Raw genomic sequence first — 20809 nt, 5'->3', positions numbered from 1 at the left:
TTTCAAAAGAGAGAAAATTCTGAGGAAGATCATGCATGAACCCAAGGAGGTAGGGTTGGTCCTGCAGTCTTCTGGTTAGGTGCATGAAATCCGCACTCGTGTATATAGGTAGAGATATGCACGTGTGTGGTGACCCCTTTAACTGGCATGAATAATATCCATGTGCATTGCCAAGTTATTAGGGTTTGGGATCCTTTATGCTTTTCCCATTATAAGGTACAATTGGACCCCCTCCCATTGATAGAAACCTATCATGCCTATAGTTTCTGAGCCTTGCCTTTTTAAAGTTGTTCAATATTGTATAGACCCACAGAGGCAGATTTATATGTGTGCGCGCAAAATCCATGGATTCTGGCCTGCCAATTCTATATATACTGAATCGTTTTATATAAGATGCAGTACTTACCATTGGGAGATAAATCATATATACATATGAAAAAAATATAAATCGAATAGATTATTTCATAACATATATAATTAATTATAATTCTATGAAAATTGAAAAAAAAAAAAACTATACAAATTCATGCTAACTATATATATATTATATATATATATATATATGTATAGAATAACCCGTACGTAGTTTCATATAAATTAAACCACTAAGAATGCTTATGTATGCAGTACATACATGGTTCGACCATGTGAGAAAGGAAAAGGTATATATGGTTGAAAAACATTACTCTATTATTATTATTAGTATGTTTATGTGGCAGCTGGTTCACCATTATGGTCCAAAGTGCGGTCCCAATCGAAGTCTTTCTTTTATTTTTTAGTTTGGAGGAATTTTGTGGTGGGTAAGCTTGCAGGTCAGTGGCCAAACGGGTGCTACTTTTTATGTCTGTGTGATTTGATGATGTGTTTTCAATCATCATGAAGGGGAGGGCCAAAGGATATTTTATTTATGAAAAATGCTGTAGCTAGATCTTTATTTATGCCATCGATCGATCACGATCTGATAATATTTTACTGATCATTTGAATGTGACTGATCATATATGCTTATAACCCAAAGAACAAGAACTTCCATCTTCTATTCTATATAATTAATCTATGAATTATATTCACATATAATGAGCTCTTGGTTGGCTCTTAATTTGTTTTAGCCCTCTTCCATGGTTAATTATTAGTATGTATATTGTTGTAGTATGTGGCTCATTGAGTGGAATACGTATATAGAGAAAGCAAGCTAATGCCGAAAGTGAAGCGGAAAACACATGCTACAGAGGTATTATTGAAATTTTCTAATACCTATTGTATGGTTGGAGTTTATTCTTATAAATACATATGATGTAATCCTAATTTGATACTTAATGAAAATTCAGCCTCCGCTTCTGCAGATGTAGGCACACTACCAAACTACGTTAAATTTTATATTTTTCTTGTTTTCTCTTTTCTGTACTATTTATCATAATTGCCGCACGCAGCACAACATATATGATTGCTGATTGCTCTGTAAATAACCAACTATATTCCCTTTGCTTCACATGTAATTTAGTCACTATTAAAGGCAGCTCCTAGATAGAATATAAAAGAAAGAGCACCCAATATCATATCATGTATATTAGGTAAGTAATTAAGTATTAGTTCATTGATGAAGGATGATCATAATCTTCAAAAGTTTCTCATTATCTATATATTATATATACTACCTAATTAATGTGTTGATCACAAGATTGCCGAAGAGGCTTAATTTACGTGATTAGGACTAGTATAATGTGGGCAACCCCAGCTTGCGCGCGCGCATTGGATGGTACTGCCAAGCCATTAATAATCAAGGATATTTTTCGTCCTTAATCCCATGATCTTCGGCTTGTGCAATAATCCGTGCGAGACATGTAGAGAGTAAATAGTGAGGAAATTAAGGTTGTTGATCTTCTTATATACGTACGTACGCAAGCATGCATGACTAATCATTATATATGTATTATTTTGGTCAAATGCGAATATGAGTACTCCTACTAGCTACTACACATCATCATCAACATCATCATCCATTCACTACATGCAACTACTTAATTATAACTAATTAAGCGATGTACCTTTCATATAAATAAGCAGATGGGTAATTTCAGGACAACCATGCAGCAGATGCATGAACAATATTGTTTTTATACAATACATGCATGCAAACACATGATATATGGGTAATTTTAATCTTCTTCTTTTTCTTTTCTTTTTTTCTCCCCTAGCTCCTCCACTCTTCGATTCCCTTATATATGCATCCTTATTTCTTCGATCGGGTCACTTGGGCTAGCTAGCTCTCTTTTACAATATTTCACTGTCTTGGGAGCGAAAGTACTCCTCCCAAACCAAGAACTCCATGAGTGAGAGAGATGGAGGAGCTGTTTAGATTGTGAGATGAGATGAGAGTTGATTTTAGATAAAAATTAAATAAAATATTGTTAAAATATAATTTTTTAATTTTATTATTATTTTAAGATTTAAAAATATTAAATTGTTTATTATATTTTATGTGAGAATTTAAAAAAATTATAATGATGATATAAATTGAAAGTGGTGTTTGACTCTAAAAGAGGAAGTGAGGGACGTGTACATAAGTACAAGATTGAGTTCAAAGTGGGTAATTTGGTAGAGAAGGAATGGGTGTAAATGTAGGTGGGTTTGTGCGTGGAACATTGTATTCACTATTCAGTAAAGCTAAATATAAATTTTAAATAGATCTCATATAAATTCTTTTTATAAAAAAATGAGTTTTATTAATAAAGAATGATTTTTTTAATATTATTTTAAAATAATATCTAAATTTTTATAAAAATTTACATAAAATTTATCTATCTATAACTTACACAAATTATTTATCTTGACTACTTACATGGGACTGCAGCTACTTGAATTCTTTTAGCTTCTACCGAAACAAGTAAAGAAAATCCTATGCCACAGGAAGACTGCCACGTCTACAAAAATCCAACCCTATATGGGGTTAACCTAACTATGTCGGGCAGTCACTTCCTAACCAAGCTTCACACACCGTGACCACTGACCACCCACCACTTTTTTAACTCAATTTCTGAAGCTGCACAAAATCTCTCGTACATATCCACAATCCACTCTTCTCTCTCTTTCTACTCCTAGTCCTGGACATATGTATATATACACACACGTCCCACCAAAGTTACACCACTCGTAAAATCACTCTCTTCTTCAGAAGTACCCAAAAGCTGCAGAGCTCAGCTGAGCAGAACAGAGCTGCTAACGGTTTTTTCCCCTACCCATTTTTCTTATTCATCTCTTCGTTTGATTCAGTTTCACTATCCAATGCCATTCAGTATCATCAGGAACCAGTAGATCTGAAACAGATAGTAGAGAGAATAGTAAACGCTTTGATCTCCGCAAGATGATTACCTGGGGGGACCTGTACACCGTGTTAACAGCGGTGGTTCCTCTGTATGTGGCGATGATTTTGGCCTACGGGTCGGTGCGCTGGTGGAAGATCTTCTCCCCCGACCAGTGCTCCGGTATCAACCGTTTCGTGGCCATCTTCGCCGTCCCTCTCCTCTCTTTCCATTTCATCTCCACCAACAACCCTTATGCAATGAACTTCCGATTCATTGCAGCGGACACCCTCCAGAAGATCATCATGCTCGCCGTCCTCGCCGTCTGGACTAACTTCACCAAGAATGGTAGCCTCGAGTGGATGATAACGATCTTCTCGCTTTCGACGCTTCCGAATACTCTGGTTATGGGCATCCCTCTGCTCATCGCCATGTACGGAGAGTACTCGGGGAGCCTTATGGTGCAGGTCGTGGTGTTACAGTGCATTATCTGGTACACCCTCCTCCTATTTCTCTTCGAGTACCGCGGCGCCAAGATGCTGATAATGGAGCAGTTCCCAGAGACGGCGGCGTCAATCGTGTCGTTTAAGGTAGACTCCGACGTGATGTCGTTGGATGGTCGGGACTTTCTGGAGACCGACGCCGAAATTGGCGACGACGGTAAGCTCCACGTCACGGTGAGGAAGTCTAATGCGTCGAGACGATCCCTGGGTGGGTCGGTATTTACGCCTCGGCCGTCGAATCTCACCGGGGCCGAAATATACAGCATGAGTTCTTCGAGGAACCCGACGCCCAGGGGATCGAATTTTAACAACGCCGACTTTTACTCCATGATGGGATACCAGGGCTTCCCGGCAAGGCATTCGAATTTCGGTCCCACGGACTTGTATTCCGTACAGTCCTCTAGGGGCCCAACTCCCAGGCCGTCGAATTTCGAAGAGAATTGTACTCCAATGGCTCAGACAGTTTCTTCACCGAGGTTCGGATTTTATCCGGCGCAGACTGTCCCCGCAGCCTCATACCCTGCGCCAAACCCAGAGTACTCATCCACCATGACTAATAGTAAGAGCTCCAAAAATCAGCAGCAGCAGCAGGCTCCCAATAGTAAGGCCAACCATGACGCGAAGGAGCTACACATGTTTGTGTGGAGCTCAAGCGCATCCCCGGTCTCCGATGCCGGTGGCCTCCACGTATTCGGTGGAACCGAGTTCGGCGCGTCGGAGCAATCTGGACGGTCCGATCTAGGCGCCAAGGAGATTCGGATGTTGGTTGCTGACCATCCGCAAAATGGGGAAAACAAAGGTAAGGAATCAAGAGACCCATTTAATTTAATTATTAATGCAACTAATTATTTATTCCGATGTTCGAATGCCAATTCCAACATATTTTATTGGGTTGATAATTGAAGCAACTGCGGAAAGGGAGGGTTTTCGTGGGGAAGACTTTAGCTTTGCTGGGAAACGTGAAGGAGAAGGAGATCATGACGAGAGAGAGAAAGAAGGTGGCCCCACGGTACTCAACAAGCTGGGGTCTAGCTCCACGACAGAGCTCCACCCTAAATCAGCGTCCGGAATAGCGGATTCTGGCATCGGAAAACAAATGCCTCCGGCCAGCGTGATGACCCGTCTGATCCTAATCATGGTGTGGCGCAAGCTTATCCGCAACCCCAACACCTATTCCAGCCTCATCGGTCTGGTTTGGTCCCTCGTCGCTTTCCGGTAACAAACTAGAAACACTGATATATAGAAATTTAATGTCATTAGTTGTTTAAAGGTTCTAAACATTTTTATTTTTGGGACATATTGTTGAAGGTGGCACGTGGCTATGCCGAAAATAATAGAAAAATCAATCTCCATACTGTCGGATGCCGGGCTGGGAATGGCTATGTTTAGCTTAGGTGAGTCTTTTCCACTGTTCTCCTACGTTTGAAAGTTTTTGAACTTTGAAAGATGACGAGCAAGATTAGCAATTTAGCAGAGTGCCATAAAGTCTTTTGAGGCCATAAGGATATAGTCCGGTCGGAATTGGGTCTTCTGTCAAATTAAGGTATTGCTGGGAGGTTCACGGCCACACAAATTCAGGACTACCTTCCAATATAATTTATTGGGTGATCTTTGTTCTATCTTTCTGGGCAATAAATAAATGGGATTGACCACCCGACATGTAGGACCCGGCAGGCAGCGTCGCTTTCTGGTCCAGGGCCTGTGGGCACAATAATATTAGGGTGATGAAGGTAGTTTGATCGATCGGGTGGTGGGTGCGTATGTATATAATAATGTTGCTGATTTGATTATTATTTTTTATAGGTCTTTTTATGGCTCTTCAGCCCAAGATAATTGCTTGTGGGAACTCCATTGCTGCTTTTGCGATGGCGGTCAGATTCCTCACCGGCCCCGCCGTCATGGCTGCCGCCTCTATTGCCGTCGGCTTGCGTGGTACCCTCCTCCACATAGCTATTGTTCAGGTAATTGATCCTCTACTGTTTTGAATCTTTGATCCCATTTATAGAGTAAAATGTCATGTTAACTAACATGAAAATTGGTAAATATATGTATCCAATAGGCTGCACTTCCACAAGGAATTGTCCCCTTTGTGTTTGCTAAAGAATACAACGTTCATCCAGCAATTCTTAGCACTGGGTTAGTAATTAACATCCATCTTTGACTTGATGGTAATTGTATTAATGTCTGAGACCTTTTGTTTTGACGGATGAATGTGATCATGATATTGCAGGGTGATCTTTGGGATGTTGATAGCACTGCCAATTACTCTTGTCTACTACATTGTTCTTGGGTTGTGAATTTTTACAATAGCTAGCAGCAGCCAAAATACGAAAGAGTATGAAGTCATGAATTCTAAATGCATGTGATTAATTATATGTCATACTTGAGTTGCTGGGCATTGACCTCGGTACGTACCGGAATATGTTGTTGTTTACACGAGGGTTTTCCGGCAGAAATTATTGGTAGTTCGGAAGTCGCTAAGTTCCAGAGTTTTGGAGATAAGATAGTGTTGACTAACTAGTGAAAGCCCGGAATACGAGGATCGCATTCACCGCCAACATTAGCAGCCAAGTTTGAGAAGAACAAGTAATGCTCGTCCAGCTTAAGGGGAGCATAACAGAGGGAAACGAGGAAATTAAAGGATCGGAGTTCCGACATGTAAATTAAGTTTGATGATTTCTCAATTCCCCTCAACAGCGCAGAAAGTGTCAAACTTGTTTAATGAATTTGAGGAAAAAAGAACAGTCCTGCGTAGGAGGGCATATTCAACTTTTTATTGTTTTTTGTTTTATTTTTTTTGAAGTAGCTAGCTTTGTTCTTAGTGTTGGCTTTGATTGTCAGTTGATTCGGCAATTATCTGCTATATATTGTCGTTTTTTCTTTAGTTGGTTTGTAATTGAATTAGGATTATTATGATAAAAAAGGGGTCATTAGTCATTTTGTTGATACAAAGATCATGTATTTTTTGCATTCAGACAAAAAGCATATCAATTTTATTTTGTTTTTAAGTTCCACACGTACGCAGAGAAAGCGCAAAAACTAAAAAAGCGGAGAGACCTGGGTGGCACGAGCGTCTTTCTGCTGAGTGGTTTTTGTACGTTTTCTTGTTGTGAAGTGATGATCACTTCTCTCCTGGGGCTGATCGAGAAGAAACTGAAGAAAAATATGAGATAAGAAAGCAGCGGAAAGCAAAGGGTCAAAAGCAAAGCGCAATGCGCGCCCAACTTTTCGCCTTGTGGCTTTCGGCTTTAGGCTTTTGATGCGCCCACAAAACAATCCAGCCCTCTTCTACCCTACAAAATTAAGGAGGCCGAAGAGTCATTATCACCACTGCCAACTGCTTAAAACCAGCAGCAATTCAACCTTTTTTTTTTTTTTTTTTTTTTTTTGACAAGCAAGCTGGCGATTTTGACGAGCACGTGTTGGAACGAATTTACGCTCATAAATTCATTCACAATGATGACAAGACATCACCTTTCAAAGTTGCTGTAATCGTTCCCAACTCACAAAAGCATGTGTACGTGGTGCCAACTCGGGCCTGTCATTAGGAGCAATTTCAGGACAAATGAATTATGTTAACGCCGCCAGATCTGCGCTGGAGAATATCTCTCCAGTCTCCGGCGCCTCAACATCATATTGCTAGGTGCGCAGAGGATCATCATGTTGTCGGCGGAGAACTGTTCAGACGCTTAAATCAGTCTTAATTTTGAGAGGAAGAAGTAAAGAATCAAAGATGATACTGAATTTCCGAGGGGCGTTCAAACTTCAAAGAGACAATTGCTGGAAACGTATTGTCACGCGATTCAGGAACATGTCACGGTCACGTGATTAAGGCTATATTTAGGTAGCGACGTGATTTAAGATAATTTATAAATAATAATAATAAAATAATTAATAATAATAAGAAAGTTAAAAAGATAAGGGTATTAAATAATAGTCGAGATACCACTGCCCAACCGCATTAAGTTAGTACTGTCATTGCATTCGTCAAATGAGTATTATTTGTAAAATTTAATGAATTTGTATTTAAAATTATTGAATTAGATTTAATATACACTAAAATTTTTAATTTTAAACTATATTATAAGTTCATCTCTAAATTTAAAAACTAATTATTCACGATCTATAACTATTATTTTATTTATTTAAATTATTTTTTTAAATTTTGAACCACAATATATTTAAGTTGAGAAATAATAATTTAAATATCAAATTAAATTATTAATTAACATATAGGTAGTATAATTGTAAAATATAAAAAAAATAAATTAAAAAATATTATTATTAAAAAAATAATATTATAGTATTATTTTAACTAATCTAATGATTAATCTAATGTAGGGTTAATTATGGTTAAGGAGATTTTAAATTTATGAAAAATATGCATTTTTCATAAAATCTTAAAAATAAATTTGATGAAATCAATCTCAATACTCAGTTGCGGGTATTCTTTGTTTTCACGTTAGTTTTTGTAAACAAGTTACATGAGTTTTTCGAGAGCCAAGGTGCCCGGCCTGACCTTATCATCCTATTTTTAGTACCTCTATATATATGCTTCAGCGAACTTATGAGTGCAAGAAATTGACATCTTGCACAACATTCCATCTATGAAATATACCGTACGTACGTACTCTTGTATTCATGAATTGGGTAAGAAGGGAACACAGGCACAAGAAACTAGTTTTGAAACCCTCGATCGAACACCTCAGGATCATGATCATCCCCATACATGGAAAAGCAAATATATTGAGATTTTCGACGATGATCTATGACGTCGTCTCTCGCTAGTACTTGGAGCGAAATTAATGGCTTTGGGAGTGCCCTAAGAGTTAAATTAATATTTGGTTATAGAAAGTATGGGTGCAAATAGATTGATCCGGTCGTGTCTGATGGTTCATTATTCTTTTAGACCAGACAATAGTTATCAGTTCGGTTCGATCAAGTCGGTTCATTTGGTCGGGTCTAATTATTATTATTTAAAATTAATTAATATAAAAATTATTTAAAATATTAAATTAAAATTAAGTGACTTATTAATATAGATTATGTATCTAACTCAATAAAAAAATATTTTATATGATCAATGATAATAAATTAGATAAAAATTATATTATTAATTTATATAATTACTATATAATTAATTAATTGATATTATATATTTTATATTATTAATAGTGATAAGTTAGATAAAAATTACATAATAAAATTATTATATAAATAATATATATAATATATTTTTTATTTTTATTTTTCATTCAATCAAATCCGATCCAGTCTGAAGTGAAAAAACTTTAGACCGAGATCAGACTGAAACTTTTTGATTTTCTAAAACATGGCTTGAGACTTATCAATCTCAATATTGGTCCAGTCAATTTTTTCGGTCCAGACCGACCGTTTTTTCGCAATTAGAAAGTGTAACTCTGGGGAAGTTGTACTAGTACTAGGACGGCCATTAGATGGTGAGGTAACTTGACCAACATGCTCAACGAGAAAGCGATAATGGAATTTTGTGATTTACAACGACAGAAATTAACAAAAGGCATGCACACTCAGCAACCATGCACGTGCACTCAACGTCTTTTTCTATGCAACCATTGATGAAATTTTAGTCTTCTCTGCGGCACAAACAGGACCATGCAAGCTGTAGGAAGCTGTTCACGTCTAGTTTGAAAATCTTACAAACATGCATCATCAATTTTCGCCAATCTCTATTTTCGTAATTTTACAAACTATGTTAACATTTTCGCCACGGTATTACATACCGCGTACATCTCGTGTTCAACTTTAAATTTTCAAGGTTTTTTATGTATGAACATTTAACCTGACCAATTGAAAAAGATCGCATCGTACGTAGCAGCATTATTAATAGTAATTTAATTTCCTTAATTTGTTACAGAAAATGTGTGCGCAGGGACCAAGTCCTGCGTGGCAGGGTGTGACACATAGTTACCTAGAGTTTGGGGCGTGGTCAAAGTTTATCCTACTATTCATGCACACGTGGCAGAAACATTGGTGGTCCATGCTCATGCGGTTGCCCATACTGCGTTCATGTGTGATGCTAGGGTTTCAAACAGCGATTGAAGCCAAACTATGTACATGGTTTGTATTGTTGCAGGCCAGGCCCTGGATCAGGAGAATAGAAGCCGGGGAATTAGAAGAAGGTTGGAGAGGATAGGGATTCAACGCATGAAGTAGGGACTACTTTGAAAATAAATGCAGCAGAGACTGTTGGAGGAGTTTGTTCTTTGTTGTCACTCGGTATTTTTCTTTGAATACAAAGCGGCTAGCGGGACCATGATACATACATGCATACATATATATATATATATATATATATATATTTGTGACATTAATATTAGTCAATCAATCTTATAGACTAATGTATGGTTATTACTATTTTGATCTAGTTCATATTTATTGCAAAGGTGTTCATTGTATCATAAATTGGTTGGCTGCAAAAACAGTCCCTGGCCACCAAATATATATATGAATGCTCGATCGATCGGTACGTACATACAATATATAGTCATACAAAAATCCATCATTGGTTCATAAATCACCCAGAAAGGCTGCTAACTTCATATACATATATATATATGTAAATAGACTAAAATTATAAAGGTGTACGTTGTGATGACCACCAAAAAAGAAAAAACCTTTTATTCTAAAGCTGTTCTCCACTCCTACTCTTTGATTGCCTGCATAAAGCAAAATGACAATAGACGCATGCAATGCATGTATATATAATATATGAGATGAAAAAGAACCCAAAATAAAGCTGAAAAATCATCTTAGCTAGCTGCTTCCCCCAGCCCGGCCCCCTCCCTTGCGATATAATTATGAACATCAATAACTGCATATAAGTCATTGGCATGAAAACGATGAGCATACCAATCGAAAGAACATATGGTGCTGTCCTCGTGCGCGTGGCTTCATTCTCCAGCATACACATGGGGGCCATGCATCTAATTGATCATTCGGTGGTTCCAACTAGTACATGAATTAAATAACGAAAAAAAATTAAAAACCTTCCGACTTTGGAGTACTGGATACCAGTTATCATGTCGATTCTATGATTAGACTGCATGCATGCATACCGAAAGCAGTATTTAAAAAATTGTTAAATCCAAAATTAGCTGAGTATTTTTGATGTTTTATGTTGACTATGGCGACATATTGAACCTAATTACGCAAATGAGAATCATGAGTAACATATATATTTCAAACACACGTCTTTCAGATCATAAGATAAATTCAACGATATTAATATTTCGTGCAAGTGGGGTTTGGAGGAAGAAACATCGAACTTCACTTCAGATAGCTAGGAATTCATAAATATATGCACACGGAAAACTAATCGAGGCTTGCACTGAAAAATCAGAGAGAGGAGAGGTGTCAAGGTCAGTGTAGGGTAAACCAGGGACAGGAGCTTTGGGGCTGGACCAAAACTAGATGGGACCATTAAGGTAGGTTGAGATAGACAGTACCCCAAAACCTATAAAAGAAAAAGTTCCTTTTACGGACCAATCCATGACACAGCATGTACGTACACACACTATTCTATCTAACTTAGGGTTACATCATGTCAAACAGACCCATGTTCCCTCTTCGATGGAACCTCTCTTTTACACCTTTTCCACTGATGATTTAGCTTTTGAATTTTCTAAAGCTCGCCTCAGAAGGTGAACGTTTTAAGTGGCACTGATTGAGGAAAAAGCAGACTGTCAAAACTGTGCTTCAACCCATTACTTGCAGGAGTGAGAAGGAAGCAGGGTACTGTCAATATGTCTGTCAGCCTCAAGGGTATCCATGAATGGCTCAGATTATGCAGTACCCAGACCCAGAGAATCAATAATGTTTTTTTCCTAAGAGTAGTAATAGTCCAATTAAACACACAGACACCGAAATTATCAACATTAATAATGCTGATACATAATATGCTAGAAAGTTAAAGTTTAGACTTTACCAAGCTCATGTGCTGCTAAATATGAATTGTTTGTGAAAGTTTTGGGAATTATATATAGCTTTTTACCAAAGTGGGGGGCATTACATGATATGAGTGAGCTAGGTAGCTGGTCCAATATAGACCCACGGATTTGTGGCTGGAATGAATTATATCGAGGAGGTGACAGTACCATTAATTAAATTTGGTTTGATTTGAAGGTGGGTGGGTCCTTAATTTCTTGCTGCTGCACTCGGACAGTAAGTGACCGAGGAGACTGAACAATATCCGATCCCCCAGTACTCTAGCTAGCTAAACTTTCAGATCAGTATGCAATGAGATTATGACGAGGAAGATATACAAAGTCTGATCAATTAGGGCAATTCGATCTATATACAGATGGATAGACCTCCTCCTCTGGCAGTCACACTCCTAGCGTCACGCGCCACTACAGGCTTTTTTATTTTTATATTTTACCGTTTTGCAAGTTGAAAATTCTAATTTTCAATTATAATCTATCATTTTTACATTTATATTTATGTTTATTATTATTTTCTTTTCTTTAGGTAAAAAAAAAATAATCTCTTAAACATTTTTTTCATATAGTAAAAGTTCTTTCTTCTATGGAAGTAATGTTTAAAATCTCTATTTTAGATAAAGTGTAGTCTCTCATACGATTATACGTAGAGAGTTATAGAAATTAAGACCATACCAATTATAAAAGAATTTATGTATTAGTAAAGCTCTAATCGTAAATAATTGATTTGTAATATAAAATTTTTCATATATATATTAGGTCAAAAATATAATTTCGTTTTCACGAATAAATGTAAAATCTATTTCCTATAAATAATAATAATAATAATAATAATAATAATAATAATAGACCTCCTCTGCCCACATGTGATGTGGTCACCATGCAATTATGCTACCGATCACACTGTACCTTCTGGTCCCCCACTGCAATGAGCAAAAGGGAACTTGTTCTTTCCTACGTTCTCTATTTCTTTTTTTTTTTCATATAAAAAAAAAAAAAAAAAGAGAGAGAAAAACCTAAGAAAGGCTCAGTAAGATATAAAATTACATTTTAAAATTAGTAGTCGTTCAATTGATTTTCTTCAGAGCCATTAATTATAATTGTAAGGAATAAAAAAAAAATCAATTGGCGTTAAAAAAAAAATCATCAACAGACAAAATCAATTTATTTATTCACTGCAATTAATCTCGTCATTTAATTTTATCAGCATAACGAATCCAATCATTTTTATTTTTATTTTGCCTGAATATCAGCCAAACTCTAGAACCTTGAGAGCAGGTGCCCTTGATTCATTCATTTAAGAAAACCCAAAGTAATTGCTGATATTTCATTTTGGGCCTGTTTCCATTTTGGGCCTTAGCCTCTTAGGTCCCTTTATATATATACATATGGGTGGGATAGTCTCAATAACCATCCATGATTGGGCTGTTTATATCATAATGTTCCTAGCTAGACTCTGTTTGGTTCATGAGGAAAATAAAACATGAAAATTGTGGCGGTTATTTCAGTTAAAGGCCTAGATTTAATAAGAAACTAGAAGCACATAATTAACTCCGTAAACGACTCCCAAAATATTAAGGAAAACCACCAATCCTCGATTATGTTGGCACTTAAATTCCCGTCTCATGACACCCTCAAATCCGATTCCTAGTTTCTCCTTCACACAAAATTAAAGAAGAGCACAGACAGTACTACTATTTTGGTAGTTTGAGAATCATAATCTAAGAACGTACGTACGTACATTGCTTTACTTTGTTTAGGAGGATCGAGAAAAATGTCCACACACGACAATACAGTTTCAAAGATGGAAGTAGGGGAGAGTTCTTCAACAAGCAATCGAAACTCGGGGGGGCTGTGCTCTTCGTCCCAGGTTGTTCAGCTCGTTCAAAAGGTAGGCCATGCAGCAAAACAAATGCCACTATCTCAACTGCCATTAATGCATGCAACAAATCAAGTTTCTATTTTTTTTTTTTTTTTTCTTTTTAGGTGATTGCTGAAGTCATAGGGACATATTTCTTGATATTTTCTGGGTGTGGTTCGGTTGCTGTGAATAAGATATACGGGTCAGTATCATTTCCCGGGATTTGTGTAGTTTGGGGTTTGATTGTCATGGTCATGGTTTATTCCGTCGGTCACATTTCCGGCGCCCACTTTAACCCGGCGGTGACTATCACTTTTGCTATCTTTAGACAATTCCCTATCAAACAGGCACGTTTCAAATCCCATCGTATGTTAATGCTGCTGCTTTTTCTTCTTCTTCTTCTTTTGTACGTATTACTTATTGTGATATATATTTTCTTTTTTCTGCAGGTTCCTCTGTATGTAGCTGCGCAGATATTAGGTTCAGTTCTTGGTAGTGCAACGTTATGTGCCCTTTTCCCTATAGACAAAAAGTCTTTCTTTGGGACGGTGCCTGTTGGATCCAATTTGCAATCTCTTCTTGTGGAAATCATCATCTCCTTTCTTTTGATGTTTGTTATTTCAGGCGTTTCCACAGATAATAGAGCAGTTAGTAACTTTTCATGTTTCTTATTTCTTCCTTCTTCTTTAATATATATGCTTAATATTGCTTTATACTTCCGATCTGGTGAAGGTTTGAGAATTAGCGAATTATCTTGTTGCAGATTGGAGAGTTGGCTGGAATTGCTGTAGGAATGACAATAACCTTAAACGTCTTTGTTGCTGGGTAATTTCCAATACATGAGCTAGCTTCTAATTCCGGCCATATAGCAAACACTTGAAACTTTAATCAAAATTTCTCAGAAAACTTCGATCTTTTATTGGTTTACGATTTAAATTTTCAGGCCAGTATCTGGGGCATCTATGAACCCTGCAAGGAGCGTAGGGCCAGCTCTTCTGGTGCACATATACAAGGGACTCTGGGTATATATTCTAGGGCCATTGGTAGGGACCATACTTGGTGGTTTGGCCTACAATATGATTAGACTCACTGATAAACCAGTGAGGGAGTTAACAAAGAGTGGATCTTTTCTCAGAAGCATATCCAGAAAATAGTGTGCATGGTTTAATCATCATTGATGATCTGCAGTGCTTAGAACCTTGTCAATGCTGTCAGCGAGTGGCAGCTTATAATTACTAGGTTAATTAGAGGAGGAAAAGATTAAAAAAAATACCTACATTTCCTTTTTATTTAGTTGATCATTATGAACAAAATTAAAACACAGAAGTAGGTTTCCTTTTTATTACATGCAAATCTTAGGACCCATGAGGTGTATCATGTATGTAACAGTACTCTGTTAAAAAGTTTCAAGTAATGAGAAGAAACAAATAATTTAGCTATTTAAATTATATTATTTCTCTTAAGTTGGGTTATACTTCTTTGTAATAAATTGTCCAACGCTTGAAAATGAAATGAGAGTAAAGTGTGAAGTTTTGATTCGAAGCGAATATTAATGTTTATTACTTTAATTAATATCATGTTAAATTATCACTTGATGGAGAAGATTTTATATCATGTTAAGCATTTTAGGTAAATTGCCGTCACTAGCTATAAGAAAAAATAAACATTTTTTTTTTAAATGAGAAAAAATTTCATTCATTCATGAAAGTGAAGTTACAATTATGACCGATACATATAAGGAAAAATCCAAATTAAGGGGTTTCAATTGAAACCCCTAACTCAATTTAGGGTTTCGAATTGAACCTCTAAACCTCTAAATCAATTTAGGGGTTCAATCCGAAACCCTAAAATTGAAACCCCTAAATTTCAAGAATGGGTTTCGGATTGGAACCCTAAATTGATTTAGGGTTCCAAATCTGAACACCCAGAGGCCAAGAAGTGAAAAAAACTACAAAAAACAAACAAACGCACAACGAATCAAACACATGCACAAATTTCTCCACAGCACACAAGTTCATAATTATTCCTATCCTCCATCTCCGATTCAACTCATCCTTCCTCCAATCTCCAATCTAAACTAAAAAAATAAAATCTAGGGTTTCGGATTTCTTACCTTTGAGTGACGGCGAATGCGAAGTTAAGGGGTTTCAAAATAGGTTCGCACGAGTCAACGAAGGTGGAGTGACTGGATTGTGGTCTTGCCCGTGCAATCGTGCGAGAGAATGGGTCTGAGAGTGAGAGAGAAGATAGAAGAGAGTTCGAGTCTTCGAGAAGGAGTCTGGACGAGGGACGAGAGGGGGGGGGGGAACTTAACTAAAAGTGAAATGGTACCGTTTCACTATTAGTTAAGTTTTAACTAAACTCTAATAGTGAAATGGCACCGTTTTGTCCATCGTTTCACATACTTATGGTTTATATATATATATAATTTTAATTTATATATAATATATATAAGCGGGGCGGGGGAAAAGTGGAACCCTCCATCCCCCGCCTCCGCATGAGCCCTGGGATGTGGGCGGGGCCCCTCGCATCCTGCTTGAGCGGGCCGGAACCCCCGTTCCGCATGGGCGGGGGTGGGACGAACGGGGTGGGTCAGCGAGGCGCGGGGCCTCGCTGCCCACCCTTACACAAATTTCTTTGTGACTGATATGGTCTTAATTTCTATAACTCTCTACAGACAAACAGTCTAAGAGACTACACTCTACTTAAAACAGAGATTTCAAACCCCACCCTCCGAAGGAGAAGAAGACTTTCACTCTATGAACAAAGTGTCTAAGAGACTAAAAACGAAATAATAGAAAACGTAAAAGATACGCGGAAAAATAATGAAATATATCTTGGAAAGTTGTAGATCCATTTTTTCAACCAAAGAAGAAATTAAAAAAGCAAACACAGAGATTGTGATGGCGTGAGGGACACGTACCGCCCTGAGAGTACGGTAGACAGTCGAGTCTGAAGAAATCAATAGCCCTAATCTCAAAAATGCCACTTGTGACGGCGATAGAGCTCCCCCTGTAGTAGCGCGTGGCTGAAAAAATAAACATTTATGACAAGTTCTATCCAATAAAAAATATTATTTGTGATAAGAATAGACTAAATTTGACGAGAAATAATCATTTTTGTAAGATATAACTAACAATAAATAAATAGTTTTTGTGTGATTTAATAAGAAATATGACAAATATGGAGCGCGCATGGTTTGTGAATAAGATCGTCTTCTGCATATAAACCAATATTCAATTGGATCAAACGAGACAATCAAGGATGAGCATAAGTGCATGTCTACATGTGTAATGATCTTTCGCCACTCTTTCTTAAAACATTAATATTCATGACCGACAAACAAGTGAGCATGCAGTAGATCAAGTACTAAACAATTAATTAGCACGGCAAGACGTTCAACATTAATGAAACTCAAACGAGGTTTAGCATAGTTTAAAAAACCACAAATATTTTTATTATTTATAGAAAAGAGGTAAAGTACTACTGTCGAATTTGATTTCTAATATTCATGCTTAATTAATTTATAGGCCTAGCTAGCTAGCATGCATGCATATATCTGAAAGTGTACAGAGGATTAATGCAGCCACAGTACTAGTACTTTTATGATATATATATATATATATATATATATATATATATTATATGTATATATGTTCTTGAAAATAATCATGGGTTAATGGTTCGTCAGGAAATTAAAAAGTAGCAAACGCCACATGAAGCTGCCACATGATGATTATTCATATTATATATACATCATGACATGAAGAGCTATCACATTGTTGCCAATCATGTGACACTGTCACATGACATTCCCATGGCCGCTACCAAATATATATCTATATATATATATATATTTATTTATAATAGACTTGCCTTATAATATGGTCCTCCCGGCCGGCCCTTACCAAATTTAATTTTATAGGTTAGATTAGATCATTGATAATATATATGATTATTTGATTTCACATGGTGGGGTCCTTTTTTGCTTCAATATTATTTTCTTAATTATGAACTTTATTTCAATATCGATATACGATCAATATTGTCTCCAGATTTTTTTCTCTTACAAATTTAATATTATATGCACTTTATAAAATACAGGCCGAAGAACACATACATACTAGATTAGGCAGTATGTACATTAATATAATGATCATCTGTGTGCAGTCTGGTTAGAAGTACCTTTGGGGAGTAAGTTCCCAACTATGTACGTTAAAGGTTCATCCAGCTCCACCCTACGACGCATGCATGCATATAATATATACCTTCAAACGAATCAAAACTATGTACCTAGATAAATCCTTGAAAATGATACTTATTAATTAATTACTTCTATTAACGTCGTGTTTCGCACACCTTTGAGCCAGGATCCGACAACTCAAGTCTTCTTAAATGGGCCTGGAAAAGATGAAAGGGAGTGCAACTAAGAGAGGCGGCCTTGGGGCCGAGAAACCTCCGATGTCAAAGTTAGTAAGTATTCTTGAAAGTTTATAAATAAGTAAAGGAGTCTAGGAATCAGAGAGTTTTCTCGTATCTGGAGTTTGCTATTTATAGTACTGCAGGTTGGGGGAGGTGCAGATCGTCTTTGTCTCCAATGAGTTCATGCCCCCTCTGTTGTTAGAGTTATTTAATGTGGCGTGACTTCTTCGATGGTACCATAAATGTGACTTGTAGTTTGGTAGTGACGCTAGTAATGCAGCGTGGTTTTCTGACTTTGTACATGTCCCATGTGGGTCGTAGATGATCTGATGTCGATCGATTAAGGGTTGTCTGCATTTTCTGCTGTGCTATGTGCAAGTCTCTAGGTTCTAAATGCGGTCGCAGACTGTCAGGCTGACTTGTCTTGTCGACTACTTGACTCTTTTTCCTAGTAGATGACTCGCCCCTTATGCGGATCATTTGGTGGCCTTTGAGCCAGGTATTGGGCTGAGGCCCAATTGGCTTTGTGAAGTAGAGAAAAAAAATCTTAAATTATGTTTGATAAAAGGATAACATGCAGTATGGCACCATCGACACCAAACACACGAATTGAAGTGGAAGATATATCATGATATTCTGTCTACTAGCTAGCTATGAAAATGATATTTTCTTAACCATCTATAATAGCCTTATATATTTAGACATCTGATAATTGTTTTTTGGGTTTTAATTGGATGAAATAAAGACATTAGGTTAAGTCATTATCAAATTATATATAATATGGTTCACCGCGTGACAGCTTGCAGAGACAAGTGGTGCATCTTGTCACCAATATCATCTTTGGAAAATGATACTTCAAATTTGACAACTATCAACAACTTTTTTTTCAAAGATGAGTATATATATATATATATATTGATCTTAAATCAAAATTCGAACTTTTGAAGAAAATAAGAAAAAAATTTGTTGATGTTTGTCAAATGTGGTACTCAGTATCTTTAATTAGTTCTTTGCGAGTAGATTACCCATCAAAGCTCTAGCTAGCTAGGTCTAACTTGATCGAATTCATAAAACGTGCTTTCATTGGTAGTGTGTGTTTGTGGGAAGCATGAAATGCGTTAGATCTTGCATTCAATGGCTTGACAGAACAAAAATAAAACTAGTGAATATGAGGAGAGAGGATCAAGAAGAAGAAGAAGAGAAGATAAACGATGAATGATGAGGGAAAGTTTGCCGGTTTTGTGAGAGAGTTGAGACCATGAGCTATGGTGGAGATCATGACGTACGTAGACCTTTGATAGGAGTTCTTTGTGAGGAAGAGGGGAGTCCTGCGTGCATGCAGTTTGTTTTGCGGATCATTATTACAACAGTCTTGGATTTTTCGGCTTGTAGTAGCACTTATAAATTCTGCTACCGAATTTGATGTGCCAACGTACGTATTATTTACTGTGAGATTTATTATAGTTACAAAAATATTAAAACATCAATAATTATTTACTATTATAGAATCTTATCCAACGGTAGTGCGCTAGATGTCTTTATTAAAAAATTCCTAAATAGATGTTTTCTTAATTTAATCATAGTATGTAAAAGAGAGAAGCAAGTGCTATGTGAACAAAAAACTACCGTTGCATTCACAACAACGAGCTAGTAATATTAGATACAATATTATAATATGCAACTTCTGCGCGTTCTTTTTAAAAAAAAATAAGTTTTGTTATTAAAAAATATTTTTTTAATATGAATTTCATATTTACTAATCTTTTTTAAATGAAGTGCACGAGACTTACACACCCTAAAATTATAAATATTATTTCTCCACAACAACACTTAGGTGCAGTTTGAATAGTGAATTGAGATGGGATGAATTGAGATAAAAGTTGAAAGTTAAATAATATATTATTAGAATATTATTATTTTGAGTTTTGAAAAAGTTGAATTGTTTATTATATTTTGTGTATAAATTTATAAAAATTATAATGGTTAAATAAGATGAGATAAAATGAAATTTTTTCACCATCCAAATGGAGCCTTAAGAGCATTAACATTGAGCTGAATAATTAAGCTATCTATCTCATAATCTAATTTTATAGATAACTCAAGGTGAGATGTATAAAAATTGGACATATAAACTACTTAAAATGTGGTATTGTTGTGTTGCTTTATCCCAAATTAATGGAGAAAATGAAGTAATTGAAATTTATTATTAGGTGGGGACCCAAGGGCACACGTGAAAGGTGGATGCAAGTGCACGAGTCGGGATCCGAACTTGGTTCAGCATTGCCGTGGGCGGCCCCGGCCCGGGACCCATCTATTTGTTTGGTAGAGTGAGACACGGCAGGGCCCATGCACATGCACACACAGGATCGAAGTTTGTCCCTAATTTTGGATTACCGGACCCTACCCTGAGATTTGAGCATTATTATTTATTTATTTATGATTGGGTGTGCGTGGATGTTGAAGTGAGTTAAGTTGAGTTGTGATGATAAAATATTATTAGAATATTATTTTTTAATATTATTATTATTTTGAAATTTGAAAAAGTTGAATTGTTTATTATATTTTGTATTGAGATTTGAAAAAGTTGTAATGATGAGTTGAGATGAATTGAGATGAATTTGGTAACCAAACGAAGCCTAAAACCCAATGGATCCAAATCGAACGGTGGTAATGATTGAATCAAATCCATTGATCCCATCATTCGTCCATAAAGTTTTGGGGTCCCACTGAAAGTTCATTTCCATCG

General features: G+C 36.5%; 2 protein-coding genes across 3 annotated transcripts; both read left to right on the top strand.

The window, feature by feature from the left end:
- The first annotated feature begins 3075 nt into the window (after positions 1-3075).
- Positions 3076-6805, top strand: LOC121254966 (auxin efflux carrier component 3). Of its 2 annotated transcripts, XM_041155219.1 has the most exons (6): positions 3082-4600; positions 4707-5016; positions 5110-5195; positions 5605-5762; positions 5861-5937; positions 6032-6805. In XM_041155219.1, exons 1-6 carry the CDS (start codon positions 3361-3363, stop codon positions 6096-6098), a joined length of 1938 nt encoding a protein of 645 aa, XP_041011153.1. In that variant the 5' UTR covers positions 3082-3360; the 3' UTR covers positions 6099-6805. The 2 variants fall into 2 exon arrangements, with proteins under 2 accessions (XP_041011154.1, XP_041011153.1); XM_041155220.1 differs by lacking the exons at positions 5861-5937; positions 6032-6805 and adding an exon at positions 5465-5531 and having other exon boundaries at positions 3076-4600; positions 5605-5746.
- Positions 6806-13179: 6374 nt separating this feature from the next.
- Positions 13180-15086, top strand: LOC121254088 (probable aquaporin NIP-type). Its single transcript, XM_041154051.1, has 5 exons — positions 13180-13671; positions 13767-13988; positions 14091-14288; positions 14405-14466; positions 14585-15086. The coding sequence occupies exons 1-5, from the start codon at positions 13555-13557 to the stop codon at positions 14793-14795; spliced, it is 810 nt and encodes a 269-aa protein (XP_041009985.1). The 5' UTR covers positions 13180-13554; the 3' UTR covers positions 14796-15086.
- Positions 15087-20809: the final 5723 nt, after the last annotated feature.

The sequence above is a fragment of the Juglans microcarpa x Juglans regia genome, chromosome 3D, assembly GCF_004785595.1.
Source record: "Juglans microcarpa x Juglans regia isolate MS1-56 chromosome 3D, Jm3101_v1.0, whole genome shotgun sequence".
NCBI lineage: Eukaryota > Viridiplantae > Streptophyta > Magnoliopsida > Fagales > Juglandaceae > Juglans > Juglans microcarpa x Juglans regia.
This window is presented reverse-complemented; position numbering and strand designations above follow the sequence as displayed.

Bases quoted from the DNA above. Each gene is read 5' to 3' on its own strand.
- LOC121254966 (XM_041155219.1), top strand. From the start codon at position 3,361: ATGATTACCTGGGGGGACCTGTACACCGTGTTAACAGCGGTGGTTCCT. The intron at 4,601-4,706 runs GTAAGGAATCAA...TGATAATTGAAG, and splicing joins GCAAAATGGGGAAAACAAAG to CAACTGCGGAAAGGGAGGGT. The intron at 5,763-5,860 runs GTAATTGATCCT...TGTATCCAATAG, and splicing joins TCCACATAGCTATTGTTCAG to GCTGCACTTCCACAAGGAAT.
- LOC121254088 (XM_041154051.1), top strand. From the start codon at position 13,555: ATGTCCACACACGACAATACAGTTTCAAAGATGGAAGTAGGGGAGAGT. The intron at 13,989-14,090 runs GCACGTTTCAAA...TTTTTTCTGCAG, and splicing joins GACAATTCCCTATCAAACAG to GTTCCTCTGTATGTAGCTGC. The intron at 14,467-14,584 runs GTAATTTCCAAT...TTAAATTTTCAG, and splicing joins TTAAACGTCTTTGTTGCTGG to GCCAGTATCTGGGGCATCTA.